The sequence below is a fragment of the Sceloporus occidentalis genome, unplaced genomic scaffold (genome assembly GCF_023333645.1).
Source record: "Sceloporus occidentalis isolate IW3139 unplaced genomic scaffold, rSceOcc1.0.p SCAF_216, whole genome shotgun sequence".
Classification (NCBI taxonomy): Eukaryota; Metazoa; Chordata; class Lepidosauria; order Squamata; family Phrynosomatidae; genus Sceloporus; species Sceloporus occidentalis.
In genome coordinates this window covers 348,017-366,903 of record NW_028317196.1, presented here as the reverse complement: position 1 = coordinate 366,903, position 18,887 = coordinate 348,017, and the positions used below count along the sequence as shown (strand labels likewise).

Below are 18,887 nucleotides of genomic sequence, written 5' to 3'. Positions count from 1 at the left end.
GAAAAGCGCATGCATTGTTTGCGAACCTTCAATGGCCGGTCACACGGAAGCGTCGCCGACGGCTCCTGGTCCACATGGATATCCGAAGTCTGGGTCGGTTTATTAGTGTTGGTTTTAGGTTTCGACGATGAAGAAATGGGTCTGTCTAGATATACCGTCCTGCGCTATGACTTTATACTTTGATGTTGATGGAGACCCAGAGCCCTGCACCGAGGTTAATTATAGCTTTCCTGAAACAAGGAGCTTACCCAGAAGATCAAGTGTAATCCGTTGTCTTAAAGTCACATCGTGGGGTGGAGAAGCTGCCATCACCCATAAGTGCTGACGGCGCCGAAAAGCCCATGGGGTTCACATGGTTCCGTCAACAGCTCATTGATATCTATATTATGGGGTGATGTACAGAGTCAGTGGGAACTTTACATTTGTTGCTATGGTGACTGCACTACTCTGACCCATAATCCCACGGAATGCTGCTTTGATTACTTTATTGGCTCTGGGGCAGTGTTTAATGTGACAGCAAGACGAGTATCTGAGAGAAATCATTGCTGTTGCCATTGAAGGATTGGTTAGATTATAAATCACTTCAATGTGTGGGGGTTTTGTCTTCTTCTGGATGAGTGGGGTGAGACTTAATGGACTTCTTCTTTTTAATTTAAATTACTGTGTAACCAACTTCTATTGTCCACCCCATAATGCGCCGGTAATTACCAAAATTCTCTTTAAATCTAAACTTCAGGAAGGTAATAGCCTCTTATATCGTTCCATAATAGGTAAGAGTCTCTCTTTTCCACGAATAAAATTTTTCGGAATTACTGGGTTTTGGTAGCATGAGGGAAGCCATTTTCTGTTACACAGGCTACTTCCTGATGTCTTACAGCCACTTCCTCTTACTCCAGTGTGCTAAAAAAAAAACACTAGATTCTAAAAAGGTGTCCGAAAATATAAAAAAGGTGTATTTAGAAGTAATTGTGGTAAAATGAGCGTAAGGCATGTGCTGAGTCGCTCGTCCTTAATACAGCCCCTGCCCTTACCCCGGATTACAGGCACTTATCCCACACAGTGCTAATTGGTGCTTAATTGGAAGGATGAAAGGAAGTGATATCTAACCCATAGCCGAGGTGCGTCTTGGGGTTTAACACAACATTGTCACGCCATGTGCAGCGTATTCATTAAAAATCCACGCTTGGCTTGTGGCGGGTTATACGTGACTTGTGTTGGTTACGGGAGGAAGCCCTCGTGTGTTAGAAGCGGTAACCGAGCTTTCTCTTCGCTGTCACTTCAGTTTCCTTCCTTGTCACAAAGCTCATAATATTCTGCGTTTCTAGCCGCCTTGCATTGTCTGGATAATAGGGGTTCATTTTGTGATGCACTTAGATTTATATCTCGCTGTCACAGAATAAGTCCAGCATTGGGGGTCTCGGGGACAGGAATTTACTGCGGGACCGACAAATGTCACCTTTCTAAGGCTCTCATCCCTCTGTCTGCACCTCCAGTGATCTGTCCGGTTTTGGGATAACTTCACAAGTTATCAACGATATTTTGGATGTTTTAGGGACGGATCATCTGAATGGGCCCTGATTGGACAGTGCTTGCTGCACGTGATCCCATGCAGTCATAATATATGTACATTACCATTCATTGATTTACCCCCGTCGTATACGAGTCTTTAAACTCACTCGCCCCCACTGTCTCCTCTTCTTGCTTTATGCTTTTCCCTGCTTAGCTCTTATCACAGAAAGTGCCGTCTCTTTTGTGGGCCGGAGCCCAAAATGTGAGGTCTGTCTGAGCTCCTTCGTGGTCCCTCAGCTCTGTCTGATATGACATTTGCCGCCCTCAGCACTCTCAGGCAGCACGAGGACCACGATGGAGCTCTTTTTTGCATCGTTAATTGTATGCGATTTCAGCGATGCATGGATACTGAGTAAGACGTGGCTTTATTTGATGTTTCACACTTTCGCTTGCTAAGCAGTCCTTGCTCACTCGTTTCTATGATCTCTGCAAGAATATGGCTTTCCGAAACCTCGGCGCCGGCCACCAGAGTTGGTTGCCTGCAGTTTCCGCCGGCCGCCTTTGCCTCTGTGCCTCGGATCTGTGAAGTCACTTCTCCCCACTCTCTTCCAGATGTCAGCATGTTCTTCGACGTTCTCTGTTTGGAGGAACGCTGAGCCAATCGAAAGCTCAGAAACTGCACACGGTCTGACCACAGGTGAGTTAAACGGGGGGGCAAAAGAGCAAATGCATACGGGGGGCTGTTCTTCAGCATCTTCCCTGTATTTGCAAGGGTAACACCAAGTGAATTTAAATGGACCTCCTGGCTACGAAATGCATAAAGCTGGAGAGTCGATAACGCTGGGTGTCCCCATGCTGGCCGTGCTTTCCTTTTTGTTTTGACGTTGGGGTTATTGTGAATTTGTTTAATAAATATTACTGGCTCTTCATTCATGGCCTCATAAAATTGAGAGAGAAAAAAAAACTGACCTTTTGTTACATAATAGACTCCAGGGTACCTTTTACAGTGCGAATGCAAGACGATCCATACATTGCGCTGATGTCTTCTCCTCCTGATCTTTACATCTTTTTACCAAACGGGCGCATATTCAAAAAGGGCCCAGTAATCTAGGATTTTTGTAACATGCCCGAAAGCGACGATTGCTGGTCCTGGAGCCTCCATTCCCGGCTCATACCCTCTGTGGGGCTCATTTTGGAGTCTGATGATGCATTACAGTCCAGGCTGATTGATATGTCAAGAACCCGATATGTCAAGAACCCGGTGTCTGCCCTGGGACAGATCTCCTGCGCAATCACAGGAATCACATAAACATCATATCTGACATCATATGTGACAAGTTATTTTTCTGAATAACTTCATTTTTAAATTATTTTATAAAATATTTTTCTTTTCACTTAGGAACTTTGAAAGTTGCTCTTCTCCCCCTCGTGCTTTCTGGTTTTACCCCGCAGCACAAACATGAAGAGTGTTCATTAGTTTTCAAACCTATCATTTTTTTTTTTTTATTTCACTAGACATTTTTCACAATGCTGAGTAAATTTCCCTCTGTTTTGTAGATTTCTGGAATATTCACAGTATCGAAGTCCTCGTGACACAAGAAGCAGCTATGGCAGAGAGCGGCAGCGGCACCTCTTCGGTTGGCGGAGTCACAAATCCGGCCTCTCTCCCGCCTGGCGACGCACAGCTTATCGCGTTGATTGTCGAGCAGCTTAAAAGCCGTGGGCTGTTTGACGGATTTCGGAGAGACTGTTTGGCTGACGTTGACACCAAGCCGGCTTACCAAAACCTTCGGCAGAAAGTGGATAACTTTGTATCCACTCACTTGGATAAGCAGGAATGGAACGCAAGTATGAACAAGAACCAGCTGCGCAACGGACTCAGGCAGAGCGTTATCCAGTCCGGCATGCTGGAAGCCGGGGTCGATAGGATCATTTCCCAAGTTGTAGACCCCAAACTCAATCATATATTCCGCCCACAGATCGAAAAGGCCATCCATGAGTATCTCGCTAATCAAAAGGAGGAGGAGGTGGTGCCAACCCCACCACCCCCTCCACCAGAGCCCGAGAAGCAGGACCCACCGGTGCCATCTCAGGGGGCCTCATAGGAGGACAGTCCATACACAAGAAACTGTCGACCGTGCCGTTAAACTGCCTCCATGTGGCTTACGTGTAAAGGACAATAAACTGAAATGGAGGACAGCGTTGTGGGGCATCGATGTTAGTGGGTGGCGAGGTGGGGGATCTTAGTAACTCAACGTAAGGGTTTGTTTGACTTGCGGTGAGTGGAACTGGGCATTAAAACGGGAGCATTGAACCATTTATAGATGGAGGCCTTTTGGGGTTTTTTTTTTTTTTCTCTGCATGTATTTTTGCTTTTAAAGGTGATTTGAAAAAGTCTGAGCGATGGGAACCGTTTAGATGAAAGGAATTCCTGTTCCTAGAATCCTTAAGATTATGTCTGCGGGCAGGTAGACTACCTAGCGTATCGTCTGAATGTGTCCGCAATCGCATTGCATATCGGCAAATTAGCTGGGCTTCATTTTTTTCGGATTTATAATAAAGTGTTTTTTTTGTGCGATTTGTATGAAAATGCAACAAATTACTTTGTGCTGGAAATAAATATTTTTGTGAATGGAAGTTCGGTTTGTGTCTTTTCTGTATGAACAGGATTCCGAACAGCATGAAATAGCTGTGCCGAAAATGGTGTGCCGGCATTGTGTTTGAAAGTTTGTTTTTCATAAGCTCTTTCCGGTTTGTGTCATGTTTAGAACATGTATCGTAGTAACATAGTAACACAGTAATTGAGGTTAAACAAAGAGACATGGCTGTCAATGACATGACAGCCTCCTTGCTTGTAAGTCTTTGTAACAAGCTCTATATAACCCAGAAGGGGCCGAGGAGGGTTGTTGGCAGCAGCTATGGGTTTCTGGGCTTATTGCTTTGCGTGCATCTCTTTGCCCCGGGGTAGCTCCGGTTCTGCCATCATACTTGCTGTTTGGCAGTAAAGTGCAGACGAAAGGAGTCTTTGGAATCTGACTTTTGATCGCGTTGGCAGTCCGGGTTAGGTCCGGTAGCCTCAGCACAGGCTCTGACATTTCCATCGAGGAGTGTAGGAGTTATCGCTTACCTCTCGCCCCAAACGTCAAGTTCTTGCATTCACTCAAATCTGCATTTGGGTAGAAAAATCCTGATTCCTCTGCGAAAAGGCTGAGGACAAAAGCGGGATTGTTTGCCTCCTGGGCTAAAAGCGTCTTCCAACTCTCTGAATTGGAAATGCAATTCAATCTTCTGAGCACCAGACACGTCAAGCGATGGCTTCAAAACTCCTGCCGCTGAATTGCCGGTCATCGTCAAAGCGCAGGCAGTCGGGTGAGACGGCACACATCCAGAAATTTATTTATTCTTTTCAGCGGGAGCTTTAAAAATACTCCGGAGATGGGAAGGGGTTCATCGTGTAGTGAGACGTATTTCCTGATGTGGTGGCACAATTATTCTCTAAGTGGCAAATAATTGTGATTTACTGAAACGTGGCTTGCGGGGAAAAATAGATCCAACGCAAAAAAAATTCTGGTCGGTTTACTGGAAGCTTTTGGGGTCCCTTTTTATTCTATTTGTATTTTTATTCTAATTTGACTGATAATATGTCTGACCGTGCTCTTTAGTAACCACATTTTCATGTATTTTGTAACATTTTGTTAAACATTTGCAGATAGAAATCTGCCTTTTTACCCCTCGTGTGCTGATAATAACCCCTTTTGGGTGGGATTCGCTGAACACTAAAGACTTTGAATGTCTTCCCTCGGCCGGGTCTCGATGATGCGGATCCAGTTCTTTCATCGCACTGCAGGGGGCGACACATTTAATAGGATTTAGGAGATTTCCAATGGGTTTCTATAACTCCTTTAGGATTAATGGTGCAGACAGGATCCCGGTTCGTGGAATCCGTTCTCTCCCCAACTTCACTCAAACGTTTTAAAGAAGAGACTGAAACGTAGGAAGACCCAAAAACATTTTAAAAAGTGAACTGTAATTTAATAAACGCAGTAAAGTGCCACACGGGAGTTTCTGGGAAAATTCTGTCTGCAGGGCCAGCAGCGAGTGTTTGATAAAGCCGCCTGCATGCCATTTAGCACCATGGGGTTAACCCTTTCTGCCTCTGGGTTTTTCTAGCAGGTCCCGTCATGGCGTCCGGATTGCTGATACAGAATGAGCTCCCAAACTTCCCGCCAGCGAGCGTCTCCAAGCCGGCAGCCACCAGCTCAGGTAACCGATTTATCTGTTCAGCTCCTGGGAGAAGCGGGACGTCAAGCTCCTTTAAGATCATTAGATTTATGCTTTAATAATAAAAAGGGTTATCATGTGAACATCACCAGCACTCAATGGCTTTGTTTCACCTAAACATTGCTTCTCCGAACATCAGAAATGCTGAGTGAGATGACAGCCGACGACAGACAGATTTTTGATCGCAATTCCAGTTTTCTTTTTACAAAAAAATATTTTTTTTAATTGCTATTCCCCTTTTGCATGCAGCACTGGAAGGGTTAATTGATTTACGCAGCTGTCCAGTTGTCCGTCTGTTGCTGTATCCGGTGTAATATCGGTGACTTACGCTGTTTGTTTCTATAGTAACCATTCAGCCTATCGCACCGTTAGAGGCTACAAACTCAGCCACATAGATCTGTACAACTTGAACGCAGAGCAAGTTGTATTTGCACCCCGCGCATGCAGCGGGCTCGGTTACACTTAGACCTGATCCTTACTCAGCTGGCAACGCAGCCCCTGCCATGCAGGCTTCCCCCCGGCGACTTTCTGCCGTTAACGGTCTAAGCAGATTTTTCCATGGCCGGAGACATTCGGCATCCGACGTGTTCAGCCGTATCCAGCGCAGGCGCAGCTCAGCGGTAGAAGTGCTGTCCTCCTCCACGCAGAGGGTAATGGTGGCCGTGGCCGCAGTCGGCACAAGCGACACAAATCCAAACTTTCTTGCGACAACACGTAAAGACCTTCTTTTATTCTGCACATTTCAGTTATCGTCTGTTAATTGCATTGCGGTGGATGGAGCGTCTGTTCCTCTGGAGCGTCTCGGCGAGAGGCAGAAGGTCTCTTACTGGGCTCCGTGGTTTATCAGAGTGTCTTCGACTCTCCCCGGCTGATAAGTAACCTTCGCCGCAGATCACCGGGAGCCGCCTTCGGTGAACGTTGTGCTGAGCGGTCGTAGAATAAGTTAACGATGCCGCACGCTGGGAATCTCGGAGGTTTCAGTTACTGTTTTGTAATTTAGGGGAAAGTGGAACTGTCTCCCCGTGTGTTTGTACTTTTAGGGGCTTGATTTCTTTTTTTTTTAACTGGATACATTGTGACGCCAACATTCTGTGTAAATTCCTGATTTACGGTTTCAGGCATTTTGGATGATTTGTATTTTCTGTAAATGTAGAATGAGATGCTTTTTACTTTCTGTGGCAGGGAGTGGAAAATGTATTGTGAGTGGGCTGAGGGATTGGCACACGTGTGGCCCTCTGTGGTTTTGGTGGCACTCGGACCCATGAGGGTTTGGATGGGCACAAGAAAAATGAGTCTCTTAACCCGCATTATTCAGTGTCTGACGAGCTCCTTTTTAAAGAGACTATGTGGTCATGTTTAAAAGTCCGATGCAGGGATGAACCGGCTCCATTCATGTTTTCATACTTATTAGATGTTCTGCTCGTTGCAAGGAGCCTTGTGTTAACTTCCCTTATATTATCGGGGGACGTGTCTAATAAAAACATGAGCTCGTTCTGTTGGCTTTTAATTAGAGAGTTTCAGTCTAAATCTTGTTCTGTTTTTTTGTTAGGAAGCAGCAGACGTCCGACCTCAAAGTACACGAAGGTTGGGGAGCGTCTGCGCCACGTTATCCCAGGACACATGCAGTGCTCCATGACTTGCGGAGGGCGAGCCTGTAAGTACGAGAACCCGTCCCGGTGGAACGACGAGGATCAAGCCGTAAAAGGACTTTACTCCTCCTGGTAAATAAATGCACCGGCCGGACTAACGGCTGCCGGGGTCACAAATTATCACCAGATAATAATAGATGAATTTCTGCCTGTTGTTTTTTGGTTGCGCACAATGTATATAACGGATGACAAGATATTTGGGCCAAAACGTATCGCCTGTTCCTTGGCGTTAAAATCCTGAAACCTCAAAGTATCTCTCGAGCCGTAGAATGCGGAATAAAGAGTGTTTGTGGTGATGCCCCGGAGTCATTCCTGGTTATAGAAGCACTTTAAATATCCATGAAAATGCCCGTAATAAGCGGTAGCCGTGGTAATGTCCTCTAATACCTCCTATATATCAATTTCTGTGAAAGCCACATGTCAGCCATCCGTGGATTTTAATGCTTTTTTAACTATTTGTTTCCAGGATTACAGACAACATACTGGCCATGGCACGGCCTTCAACAGAAATCATTGAGAGATATCATATCATTGAACAGTTCCAGAGGTAATTATTAGCACCATTAACGGCCACATTGTGAATTAAATATATTTGCCCCCGGGCTGGATGATGAGCGCGCGTGCCGCTGGGGTAACAAGCTAATGCGCAAAGGGATTCACAAGGTTTTGCAGCTTTTTTGAGTCCTGCACCAGTAATTTACCCAGCAACAAAGATTTCAAAACTTTGAAAGCGAATGAAAATGTCTGCAAGGGTGCTAACCGGCAATGATTGTGGGTTACAAAAAAACAAAATACTGTCTGCGCTTCTCACCCTAATAAAGTTGGCAACAAATATATAAACATAATATAAATGAGAGGTTTTGGTTATATGAATTGGCCAAAGCATAATTAAGCTCACCCGCCACGTCAAGGCACACTCTCAATAGGGTGAGAACCGACTCTCACCTCCTACATAGTGGGCACACAAAGCAGTCTATACTATGTAATCATATAATGATTGTGGGTTAAATGGTGATAAAATGCAGCAGGTTAATCCAGACTCTCTCTTTCTAGGCTCGGTATAAAGAGCGTCATTAATTTGCAGCGTCCCGGGGAGCACGCCAGCTGCGGGAATCCTCTGGAGCAGGACAGCGGCTTCACCTACCATCCTGAGGTCTTTATGGAGGCTGAAAGTCAGTATAACCTGCTGCTTGTCCTTATTAATTATGAATGGGCCCCCGTGGCTGTCCCTAGCAGGGTGCGCTGGGTGACCCTGAGCTCGGGTGCAATGGTGGCGTTTAGTAGGTCGGGCCACTTATTTTTAACAGTAATTAAAATGAATCGCAGACGCCACGCTGAGCTCCTGCAGGTCGTACGTAACATTCCGGCTCTATATATCCTGCCTGCCGGTAACGGCCATCATTCTACAGACGAGCTGCTTGCACTTATTGAAAATGATTTTTATTGATCATTCAGCAGATTTTTCATGTTTTGTTTTTATTTTAATATTTTAGTTTTTAATGTGAAGTTTTTTGCCGCCTGCTTTAATTTATTTTTTGGATTATTTGTATGACGTGGAAATGTTACTCTAATTACTATGTTAACGCTTTTTTTCCTGTTTTTTTAGTTTACTTCTATAATTTTGGATGGAAGGATTATGGGGTCGCCTCTCTGACAACAATTCTCGATATGGTTAAAGTCATGGCTTTTGCGTTGCAAGAAGGCAAAGTAGCCGTTCACTGCCACGCGGGCCTCGGCCGGACGGGTAACGCCTGATAACTTAACTTTTCTGCAGAATAAATTCACCCGGTTTCCGTGATCACATGTTCAGTAAAAAATGTATGCACATCAAAAATGTATTATCGCAAATACATTTAAAGAATATATGAAATCAAAGTATAAATACATAGAATAAAAAACATATTACAGTAAAAAAATAAACTAGAAATACAGATCCTGGGATACATAGAAAAGTCGACTTGAAATGATCGCTTTTCCTGCATCAAATAATGAAAACGTAACTTAAACCAACACCTTTTCCACCGAAGTAATTTGGATGTTTTCAATGTATTTCCTACACTAAACCTGTTTGGTCGTTGCCACTAATGCTGCCTCCCTTTACTCCCCGCGTATTAAACGTCTGCTGAATATCCAATATATCCGAATAGTAACAGAAATGTATCCGCTTTCCCAGGTGTTTTGATCGCCTGCTATTTAATTTTTGCAACGAGAATGACGGCAGACCAAGCGATTCTTTTTGTTCGGGCGAAGCGTCACAACGCCATCCAGACTCGGGTGCAGCTGCTTTGCGTTCGCGAGTTCACCCAGTTCCTGACTCCGCTGCGTAACGTGTTCGCCTGCTGCCATCCAAAAGCTCACGCCGTGACTTTAAGCCAATACTTGATCCGGCAGCAACATTTACTCCACGGTTACGAAGCCCGACATCTGAAATACGTGCCAAAAATCATCCATTTGGTCTGTAAGTTAATTTTGGACTTGGTTGAAAATAAGCAGGTGGTGGAGGGGAAGGTCCTGGATGTGCCGGATCTTTCTGCCGAGATAGAGAAGACGGTGTCTCAGCTGCCGACCGTCCAGTTGGATAAAGTGCTGGACATCGTGCCAGGAGATCCGCTTTGCCATTCCGCGACCACCGCGACCGGTTACTTGACTCAGGACTCGGTGTTATCCAGCGAGCAGGAGTTCGACCCTCTCTGGAAGAGGAGGAACGTGGAATGTCTTCAGCCTCTGTCCCACCTGAAGAAGCGTTTAAGCTACAGCGACTCCGACCTGAAGAAGGCAGAATTCCTTCTAGAGCAAGGGGAGACTCCTTGGACAGAGCCGACCCAAATATCCTTCTTAAATAAACTCAATCAGTACGTAACCGTTAAACAATGCTTCGTCTCAGGAAGTAACGATCTAGCGCAGCAGACGCCCCAGCCAAACTTTGAGAACAAGCCTTCTGTGCACAATGCCTTTTCGTTCTGGACCCAAAGTAAGTTGGGCAGCATCGAGGCGCAGCGGGAAGGCTCTCCGCTTTTCCACCGAAGGAAGCTCCCCAGGGACATTCAGCGCAGCCATACCTTTTCTTTGGGGCACTCATCGCTGTCAGACAGCGGCCAAACACACTTACCTGATTCTGAGTTACTAAGCAGGGTTAAGTCACATGCTGGTGCCCAAAGTGCCAGGGACTGCACAGGGGGTCCCCAGAACATCCATGTGCTGGAGGAGAGAAGTGCTTCCTCCCCGCAGGATATAGACTACATGTCGCCTAAAGCCACATTTTACCTGGGCAATGGAAGCCAAGATCAGGATGAGAAATCAGAGGCCGCCCCGCAGTCAGAGTTAAGCGCGGAGGCCAGAAGATTGCAGGCCGCTAAAGCCCTGGCGGGACTTCACATGGATGGAGTGGAAGGGGTGACGGAGAAGGTGCAGTTTTGGCAGGTAAGTCCACTCACAGACAGAGCCCCTCACGTGACTTATGACTGGGTACTAATTATCAGCCCCACGTGCTGTTAAGCGGAGGGTCTCGCCTTCTTTCTGAGTGACATTTTGTGTCGGTAAAACTAAATGGTTATTTAAGAAGCTTCCCAAAGATAAAGTAGTAGAAGATAAAGGGCGCTGCCTGCAGGCTTAGCAAGCAACCAGAAGGGAGTTAAATCCCAAAACGGTTATCAAATAACTAATCACTGAAATACAAAAAATAACGATCATCTGAAAAGTTCTAGTGAAAGGAGTTATATTGTTTGAGCTTCTTTACTATAAGATTTAAAATGATTCTTATTAAAAGTTTTATATTAAATAGATTTTGAGTTTCAGGGAGATACAGGAGATAAGAAGCTTTAATTCTCATTCCTATCCCCAAAAGCCGATGTTATTTCTATTAATCTTGTAAGAGACTCGACTGTGTTACCCCCTGCTCAGGTATTAGCAGAAATACTTTACCCCGACGCGTCACCCTGACACCAGACCTCGCCGTGCCCGCCACGTCAGGCCCTCCCCGTGCCACCACGTCCGGTTCTCCCGCCACGTCCGGCTCTCCCGCCACGTCCGGCTCTCCCGCACATTGATTACATCTCTAAGATGAGCCGTCCGGCTTGGAACCAGTTAGGCCTGAAAATGTCCCGTGCAGAGCTGCTTCTATCCTTCGTAATCTGGAGGAACATTAAACATGGAGAGGGGGCCGAGGGTTGCGATACTATCTGCGTGTTTTATTTTGTTAGAAGGAGCTGAATTCCCGGGAGACCGCTTGGGATCGGCTCTGCGCCGAGAGGGACCCCTTCGTCTTGGCCGGCCTAATGTGGTCGTGGATCGAGCAGCTGAAGGAGCCGATAATAAGGAGGGAGGACGTCGATCTGCTGAGTAACTTTGGCCGTGACATGGACAGCGCCCTCTACCTGCTGGAGAAGGTATCTTTTTAATGATTGATATGAAAGTTTAGAGTTTTTAAAGCCTTGGGCTTGGTGTTTGGGTCAGTCTACCTCAGGTCACGCACATAGTTTGTTTGTTACCCGCAGGCTCAACATCAGACCGCGCTGTGCGTCCTGCAGTGTGTCGGTAACTTGCAGCCGGTGCCACCGCAACTACGGGATGCCGCGTTCACACGGATCATTAAAGCCTTCACCAGGGTAAGTTCCAGTGGGTGTGCGTGTACCCCTCTGCACTGTGCCGGGGTAAGTTCCAGTGGGTGTGCGTGTACCCCTCTGCACTGTGCCGGGGTAAGTTCCAGTGGGTGTGCGTGTACCCCTCTGCACTGTGCCGGGGTAAGTTCCAGTGGGTGTGCGTGTACCCCTCTGCACTGTGCCGGGGTAAGTTCCAGTGGGTGTGCGTGTACCCCTCTGCACTGTGCCGGGGTAAGTTCCAGTGGGTGTGCGTGTACCCCTCTGCACTGTGCCGGGGTAAGTTCCAGTGGGTGTGCGTGTACCCCTCTGCACTGTGCCGGGGTAAGTTCCAGTGGGTGTGCGTGTACCCCTCTGCACTGTGCCGGGGTAAGTTCCAGGGGTTGTGCCAGGGTTAGATCAGCATTTGGTTTTTTGGAGGGCGCTTTGCATGGTATTTACGAAATGTTTCTCCTCATGCCACTGAAATTAAAAGTTATAAATATAAAGAAAGTTTGTGGAAACGTGAAAAGTGGGGCAGCTGCTCGGTGTTACCGCTTAATGATTATCGAGCGAAGCCCCAGGATGAGGGATTAAAGACGGGGCGGAATGTGTGCCACGGGGTCGGTTCCTGTGGCTCTCGGCTGCTTTTGACCTGGTTTTATAAGTAAGAGAATCGGGAAAAGTTCGCCATTTGGGATAAAAGTCAGCGGCAGCCACATAACCTCTCAGACCACAGACGTCCCTTCTTCAGATGTAATATAAAAACATCATTACGTATGGGACATCTAAAGAAGGGACCTGCGGGGTTTTGAAAGACAGCCTTTTGTTCAGTGGATGGAATCCTGGTGTCGCTGAGTGCTAAAGACGCTGTCGGTATTCTCAGTGCTGAGCTTACACTGTTTTTTTCTTTAAGGTCACAGAAGACTCGGCCGACGGTCCTTTGGTTCACAGGACTCTCAGCCGGCTCTTTCAGCAGATCCTGGCCGACATTCGGAAGTAGGGAAGGAATCCGCGCCGTCCCCGTCTTCGCGCTCCAGGCCCCGAGAAGTCGACAATAGCCCTGCAATTATTTCTCGCAAACCGTGGCAGCCAATCGCGCGCTCCCTGCCTGTCAATCATACCCCCTGCATCACGCGGACTGAAAGCAAATCTGTCACCTTCCAAAATGCCCCCATAACGGACCCAGTCTTGTGCAATTACCCTTCCTTTTAAGTTATTGCTCCCCATGGATTTACTCCTGGCAGCTGCAGGGGAGGAATAATATGAGAGCTGCATTGAGTGTCGCTGAGTGACGATGGGGAGACCTCCTGAGCAAAAATATGACTTAATACCCCCATATCTCCAAAACAACTTCAAAGATAAACACAAAACAGGATTCTGGCGGTCACCGGAGTTCTTTATGTGGACGGTGGCCGCGTTCGTGGGACTCGTGGCCCGCAGTGGCTGGAGAGCCGGAGACTCCGCGTCCGGCCCGCGGCGTTTCTCTCCGGGTTAAGGGCTCGCTCCGCGTCTGATCTCCACGTTTGTTATTTATTTCTCTCTCTGCGTTTTGTTGACTGTGATTCGTGGTTTCCTCGTTGGTTTGTGTCGATGTTTGTAATGATTCGGAGGCGGCTCGTGGCTCCTCCCTCACGCTGCACTGTGACGTGTTTTATGGCTTTACGGACCCCCCCACGGAGGTAAATCATATAAACGTTAACCCACGGATTGCTGCAGAGTTATTAGGCACAGGGAGTATTTATTTAGTGGTCTCGCGATGATAAATACACCGGTGCAAATTCGTACAAATTTTAAGGAATTTCATTAAATTTTTTATTTCGTACAAATGCCCAAAAACGAGGAAGGAAAAATCTCTCGTTCTCTCCCTTCTACAACAACCACTTCAGCCTCTCCTTCTCTGCAGCTCCGATCGGTGGAAAGCTTGTCCCGTGGCACGGAGATGGAGAAGTGGCCCTCGGAGAAGGTAGAGAATCATTGCGAGTGAGTGAGCGTGACAACAGATTTCGTTTCTGGATATAAAAAAGCCCCCAAATTTTATCCGAAGCGAAAACGAAGCGAAGAATTCTCCTGAATCATTTTTTTGTCCACGCGCACATCTCATTTACATATCCCCGCCCATTTTAAGCCATCAGTTTTAGGATAAGGTCTGATTATCAGGGATCGGTAGCCATTCTGCCACGGCAATGACATTTTAACGTACTTTTACTACTAAGGGCTTTCCACCCTCTGAGGACTGTGTAAAGGGTTAATTACTATTAGCAATAATCCAGTTCCAGGTTTTATTCTCCTCCAAGCAGCCCAACAATCCCGCAGAACGCATCGCAGTCCATTTTATCGGTCCGGGCCCCAGCGTGTGAAGGGTGTGGGGCCCCATCACAGGAAGACGATGGCCTTGAATACCCCCAACTCCATGCGCTTCGTGATCCCCCCTTCATGCGTGGCCCCAAACGAGTGTCCAACCAGGAGAAGCCAGGGTTTGAATAAGAGTTTATGGGTTTTATTCACTAAATGGTGAGAGGGAAAATCACATGTTAGCTCATTCATGATTTGTTATAAGGGGGCGAGTTTCTCCTACGAGGAAACCACGTGTAATGGGGAAATTATAGTTGTCTTTACCAGGCAGCTACACCCAGCGGTGCCAATAACAGCGGATTTATTTCCGAGGGATATTCAATAACCACTGTGATCGGAGCGCTCTCCGCACATGCGCTGCCTTCATTCCTAACGTTGGATAATATTGTCTGCTTTGTATAATAAACGGCGGTTTCTATCACTCCTTACAGTCTGTGACCTTCTAACCCACGTGCGGTTCTCAGGGGCCACTTATAGGGCGCTCTGCGGGGGGGGGTGTTCCTGTGCTCCGGGTGTCAGTAGGAATCCAGTCCGGTTCAGTCTGTGACTTGGCATATAAACTGTCCTTTCTGCGACCCCCTCATGTCCTCTGACCCCTCTCAGCTAATCTTTAAGTGGGTCTTCGATCTTGCTTTGGTCTGAGAACACGGGAAGCCACGCGGGGCTCTTCTTTACAGTTCATCAGTGAGATGCCATTTGTCATCTTAAGCTGGATGTACTGGGGCAGGACGTCAGTATCTGGAGGGTGATTACATGTCACTCAGGTATGGGGGGGCCTGGCGCATGTGTTTGGGGTCCCTTTCCACCAGCTATCTCTATTGCCCCCCATTTATGTAGCGGTATAAATGTGGCCCCTGCCCTGATTGTGCCGTCTGATGGGACCGCTTGTTGGTAAACGATCCGCCCTATGAGAGCCAGACCACGAGACGGCGGCTGTTACCGCGATCGTTTCATAAAGAGATTCATTTCTGAAAATGTTGCATTTGGGTCAGTATGTTTACCGATATCGCAGTTTGGGGGCAAATTATTTAAAGAAGCAGAAGAATTGTGTGATTTTATGTCATGAGAATGATTTGAAATGTCACAAAATCACGAGGGGGGTCACCGGTTTATCGTACAGAACGCTTCCTGTGAGGGGCAGCAATGAAAGCGATCAGAGGAACCGCGTCTCTGGCCGTTATTTTAATGTTTGGGGACCTGCGGGGGACACGTTCTTAAAACACGATGCCCCCAGGCGTCACAGAAGGCACCAAATCTCCGCTCAGACGAGGAAAGTAATTATTTAATTATTTCTCGCATTATTTAGACCTCCCGGAAAGGGGGAATTCTGCCGGCTTCAGGCGAGGACACGCGAGTTCACGCGTCACACCCCCTCATCTGAAACGCACAAAATGCTCAATCAGCAGCAGCTCGCAGGTTAGTGTGAGTGCGCGAGGGAGTGTGACCGGAGTCACGTCTGGACACCACTTCTTAGTGAATAGACTCAAAGGATTAATAGAGAAAATGCCACAGCTCACATCCTCTCTATGATGGACGCGGCCCCACATACCCCACACACATCCCTCATGGCAAACAGCAGGCCGCCGGCGGCAGATGGGACCCGCAAACGTTCGGATCTTAACGTTAATTTTTCCGCCACGGGAGGCCGGCTGAGGCACTTTTTGGGTTCGGCCCCCCTGGACCCATCACGTGGCAAACTTACAGCGATTAGAAAACCCTGCGGCGCGGGCATCTGCCCCGACATGTACCAACGCCAACTACTCACCATGAATCCGAGGGAGGATCTGCCTACAGCCTGGGGCAAAAAGTAACATCCCTCTTCAGCGATTCCTCAGCAGGAGCCGGGGCAATTGGGCAGCTTGGGGTAATATAAATTGGGGGAAGGCTACAGCAAAGGGTTAATGAGACCTTGGGGGTGATACAGAGGAAGTGATTCTGGTGCAAAGTCTTATCACTATAGTAACCAAGTTCTATGGATTGGTTTTCATTTAAATTTTGCCCCAGAACACGTTTTAGGCTTGAGCCCAGCGGGGGGCCTACTTTGGGGGTTCCTCCGGGTGATGCTCCTCCCCCGGGGCGGTGCTTACATCACATAGACTGCAGATTCTCTGCTGGGGTCACGCGTGGAGTTGCCCCGGCCCCTACCCCCGCAGCTGTGTGAGGCACGCGGCTCCTCCCACGCCCTGAGTGGCTTCGGATCCTTCTGCAGGAGGAGGCCGCCGGGTCTGACAGGAAGGGGGTGAGTGGGGCCGTGGGCATCATGGGGTACATCTTAATGTAACAGCACGGGTGTTCTGGCAATGAATGGGTTACTGTATGGACATGGGAGCCTGATACTGAAAGGGTTAATGTGCGGGGCTCTGAAAGTGAAGGGGTTAATGTACAAGTATGGGTCTCTAGCAGCAGTGAGGGAGTTAACACTCCCTAGCAATGAAGAGGTTAATGTATAAGTATAGCTGGTTTAGCAGTGAAGGAGTTAATGTGTGTCGAAGGGGGTAATGTATGAGTATGCAGAGGCTGTTGCATTGAAGGGGTTAACCTGAGAAGTGAAGGAGTTAATATCTGGGGGGTGCCAGTAAAGGGGTTAATGTGTCAGTAGGGGAGTCTGGAAGTGGATGAGTTAATGAGGGGTATGGGGGTCTAACAGTGAAGGGGTTAATTTAGTGAAGCTGTGTTTTTTTCATAGCAGGGACTGTGAGGGGTTAATGTTTCCAGCACTGAATGGGTTAATGGCTCAGTCTGGGCTCCCACTAACCGCAGTAAAGGGGTTAATGCTGTGACTGTCACTCATTTCCCGGGTGCAGCCGAACCTGCCTGCTGCGCTCCCATTGGCTCGCTGTACCAGGCGGCTGCTCATTGGCTTATACATGAGGCGGGGCTGCCTGGACGACGTCACTTTCTGCTCAGCAAGTGTGTGAGACTGGAAGAGCTGAACTGGAGTACTGGCAGGGCTCAGCCCCCAGCAGATGCCCCAGGAGTAGTAGGGGCAGGGATCAGCCCCCAAGTGCCTCATGCAAATGATATATTTTTTTTAATCACCGGCTGCTCCTTCCAACAATAAACTCAAAAGTGACCCCCCCGCCCAGGCGCAGACCCTTCCTGCCGCTCCGCTGGGGGGTCCGGTTCAAACCAAAGCGTTTTCATTTGGGGCCGCTCTACCATCACCAGGTGACACCCCGACCCGCATACCTGCCGAATGTCCTGCCGTTTGTCGCTGATAATTCCGTGTCCTTTTTTTTCTACACAGATTGCGAAAAGCGAGCGGAGCAGGAATTCTGTCCGTGACCTGGAGCCGGCTGTTCCGTGTTCCGGTTAAAGGTAAGGTGTTTGGGACAGAATGTTAGATGTTATAATGCTTCACACGGGAGAGGAAGAGCCTCAACAGACGTCACTCATTAAGTGTTCGTTGTGCCTACTAAATACGCCGTGATCAGGGAAGCGCAGGCGCTCAGTGGAGTGGAGTGGCATGGAGGTTGGTAGGGGTGTCCGCTTCTCTCTGAGGCCGGTGACGATGGTAACGGCAACGACTTTACCATCTGAACACGGATCCCGTTAGTGATGCGGTGCTCGTGACATCACACAGGAGTCGGTACCGGGGCGTATGGTATCAGTCACTGCCCCCCAGTTATGATGTAATCGCTCCTTTGCCACATGGTTGTATTTTATCACACAGAGCTCTTTGCCCCTCCCATCCAGTTGGGTGATGTCACCTTTATTGCACCAGGTGCTGTGATGTCACACTTGGGTAATGGCCAAACGTGGAGAATTTCACGGAATCTTCTTTCCGCGTCTTTTGTTGTTTTTTTCCTGTTAATTTTTAAATCATCATTTTGCATTTTTTTTATGAAAAATAACTAAGTATTTTTGGAGTGTTTTTTTATGTCGCTGTCTGTGATTGGCAGCTGCTGGCAGTAAGTAGCCATGATCCTGTGGCCGGACATGTGACAGCCGTGTGTTTCGTGACGTAGGCTGAGTCATGGAGCAATCAGCAGGCACTGGGCATTGCCGGGTTTCCTCGGGACAGCTCGCACTCTCTGTATTTAGTGATTTTTACGGCCGCGTTTTCCCCTCCCTGGTGAATCTGTTTCTCGGATCCTGCGTCGGCCCCCCGCCGGCCCCTTCCATCTCGCACATTTCTGTCTCGGTGCCATCTTGTTTTGGCCCCTCGCCGGTAGCCATCTGTGCCGGAGCAGCCTGGGCCGCGATGATGGGCGCCGGGCTCGAGAAATCACTTCTGGGATAAAAGCCAATCGCTGGCAGAATGAGCGGCGGCAGCGGGGCGGCGGTGCTGGATTCTTTTGTCTGAGGCCCATTACCTGGTGTTACCCCGGTGTTACCCGAATTATACCGGCGGGAAGCGGTTACTGAGCCGTTCCGTGTGACGCATATTCAGGTTTTTAATTTTTTTCTCTTTTTTTTAGGAGCAGCTGGAGCCGCCGTTGCTCGTTTTGCTCATGGCAGGTATTTCCGCTTTTTTTATTTTTTGAAATTATTTGAATGCATTCGGGCTGTTTTGTCT

At 47.9% G+C, this 18,887-nt stretch overlaps 2 protein-coding genes across 2 annotated transcripts; both read left to right on the top strand.

Annotated features, from left to right (window-relative positions):
- Nucleotides 1–3,116: 3,116 nt before the first annotated feature.
- On the top strand, nucleotides 3,117–3,614 carry LOC149277349 (biorientation of chromosomes in cell division protein 1-like). The gene has a single exon (XM_089503041.1). It carries the CDS (start codon nucleotides 3,117–3,119, stop codon nucleotides 3,612–3,614), a length of 498 nt encoding a protein of 165 aa, XP_089359167.1.
- Nucleotides 3,615–6,293: 2,679 nt separating this feature from the next.
- Nucleotides 6,294–13,016, top strand: LOC149277348 (protein tyrosine phosphatase domain-containing protein 1-like). Its single transcript, XM_089503015.1, has 9 exons — nucleotides 6,294–6,504; nucleotides 7,340–7,511; nucleotides 7,906–7,986; nucleotides 8,493–8,611; nucleotides 9,046–9,183; nucleotides 9,613–10,859; nucleotides 11,639–11,824; nucleotides 11,933–12,043; nucleotides 12,930–13,016. Exons 1-9 carry the CDS (start codon nucleotides 6,294–6,296, stop codon nucleotides 13,014–13,016), a joined length of 2,352 nt encoding a protein of 783 aa, XP_089359141.1.
- Nucleotides 13,017–18,887: the final 5,871 nt, after the last annotated feature.

What these genes read in the sequence shown, in the direction of transcription:
- LOC149277349 (XM_089503041.1), top strand. Translation starts at nt 3,117, where the DNA reads ATGGCAGAGAGCGGCAGCGGCACCTCTTCGGTTGGCGGAGTCACAAAT.
- LOC149277348 (XM_089503015.1), top strand. Translation starts at nt 6,294, where the DNA reads ATGCAGGCTTCCCCCCGGCGACTTTCTGCCGTTAACGGTCTAAGCAGA. An exon ending in AAAGGACTTTACTCCTCCTG is followed by an intron (nt 7,512 to 7,905) that starts GTAAATAAATGC and finishes ATTTGTTTCCAG; the next exon opens with GATTACAGACAACATACTGG. An exon ending in GGTCTTTATGGAGGCTGAAA is followed by an intron (nt 8,612 to 9,045) that starts GTCAGTATAACC and finishes CTGTTTTTTTAG; the next exon opens with TTTACTTCTATAATTTTGGA.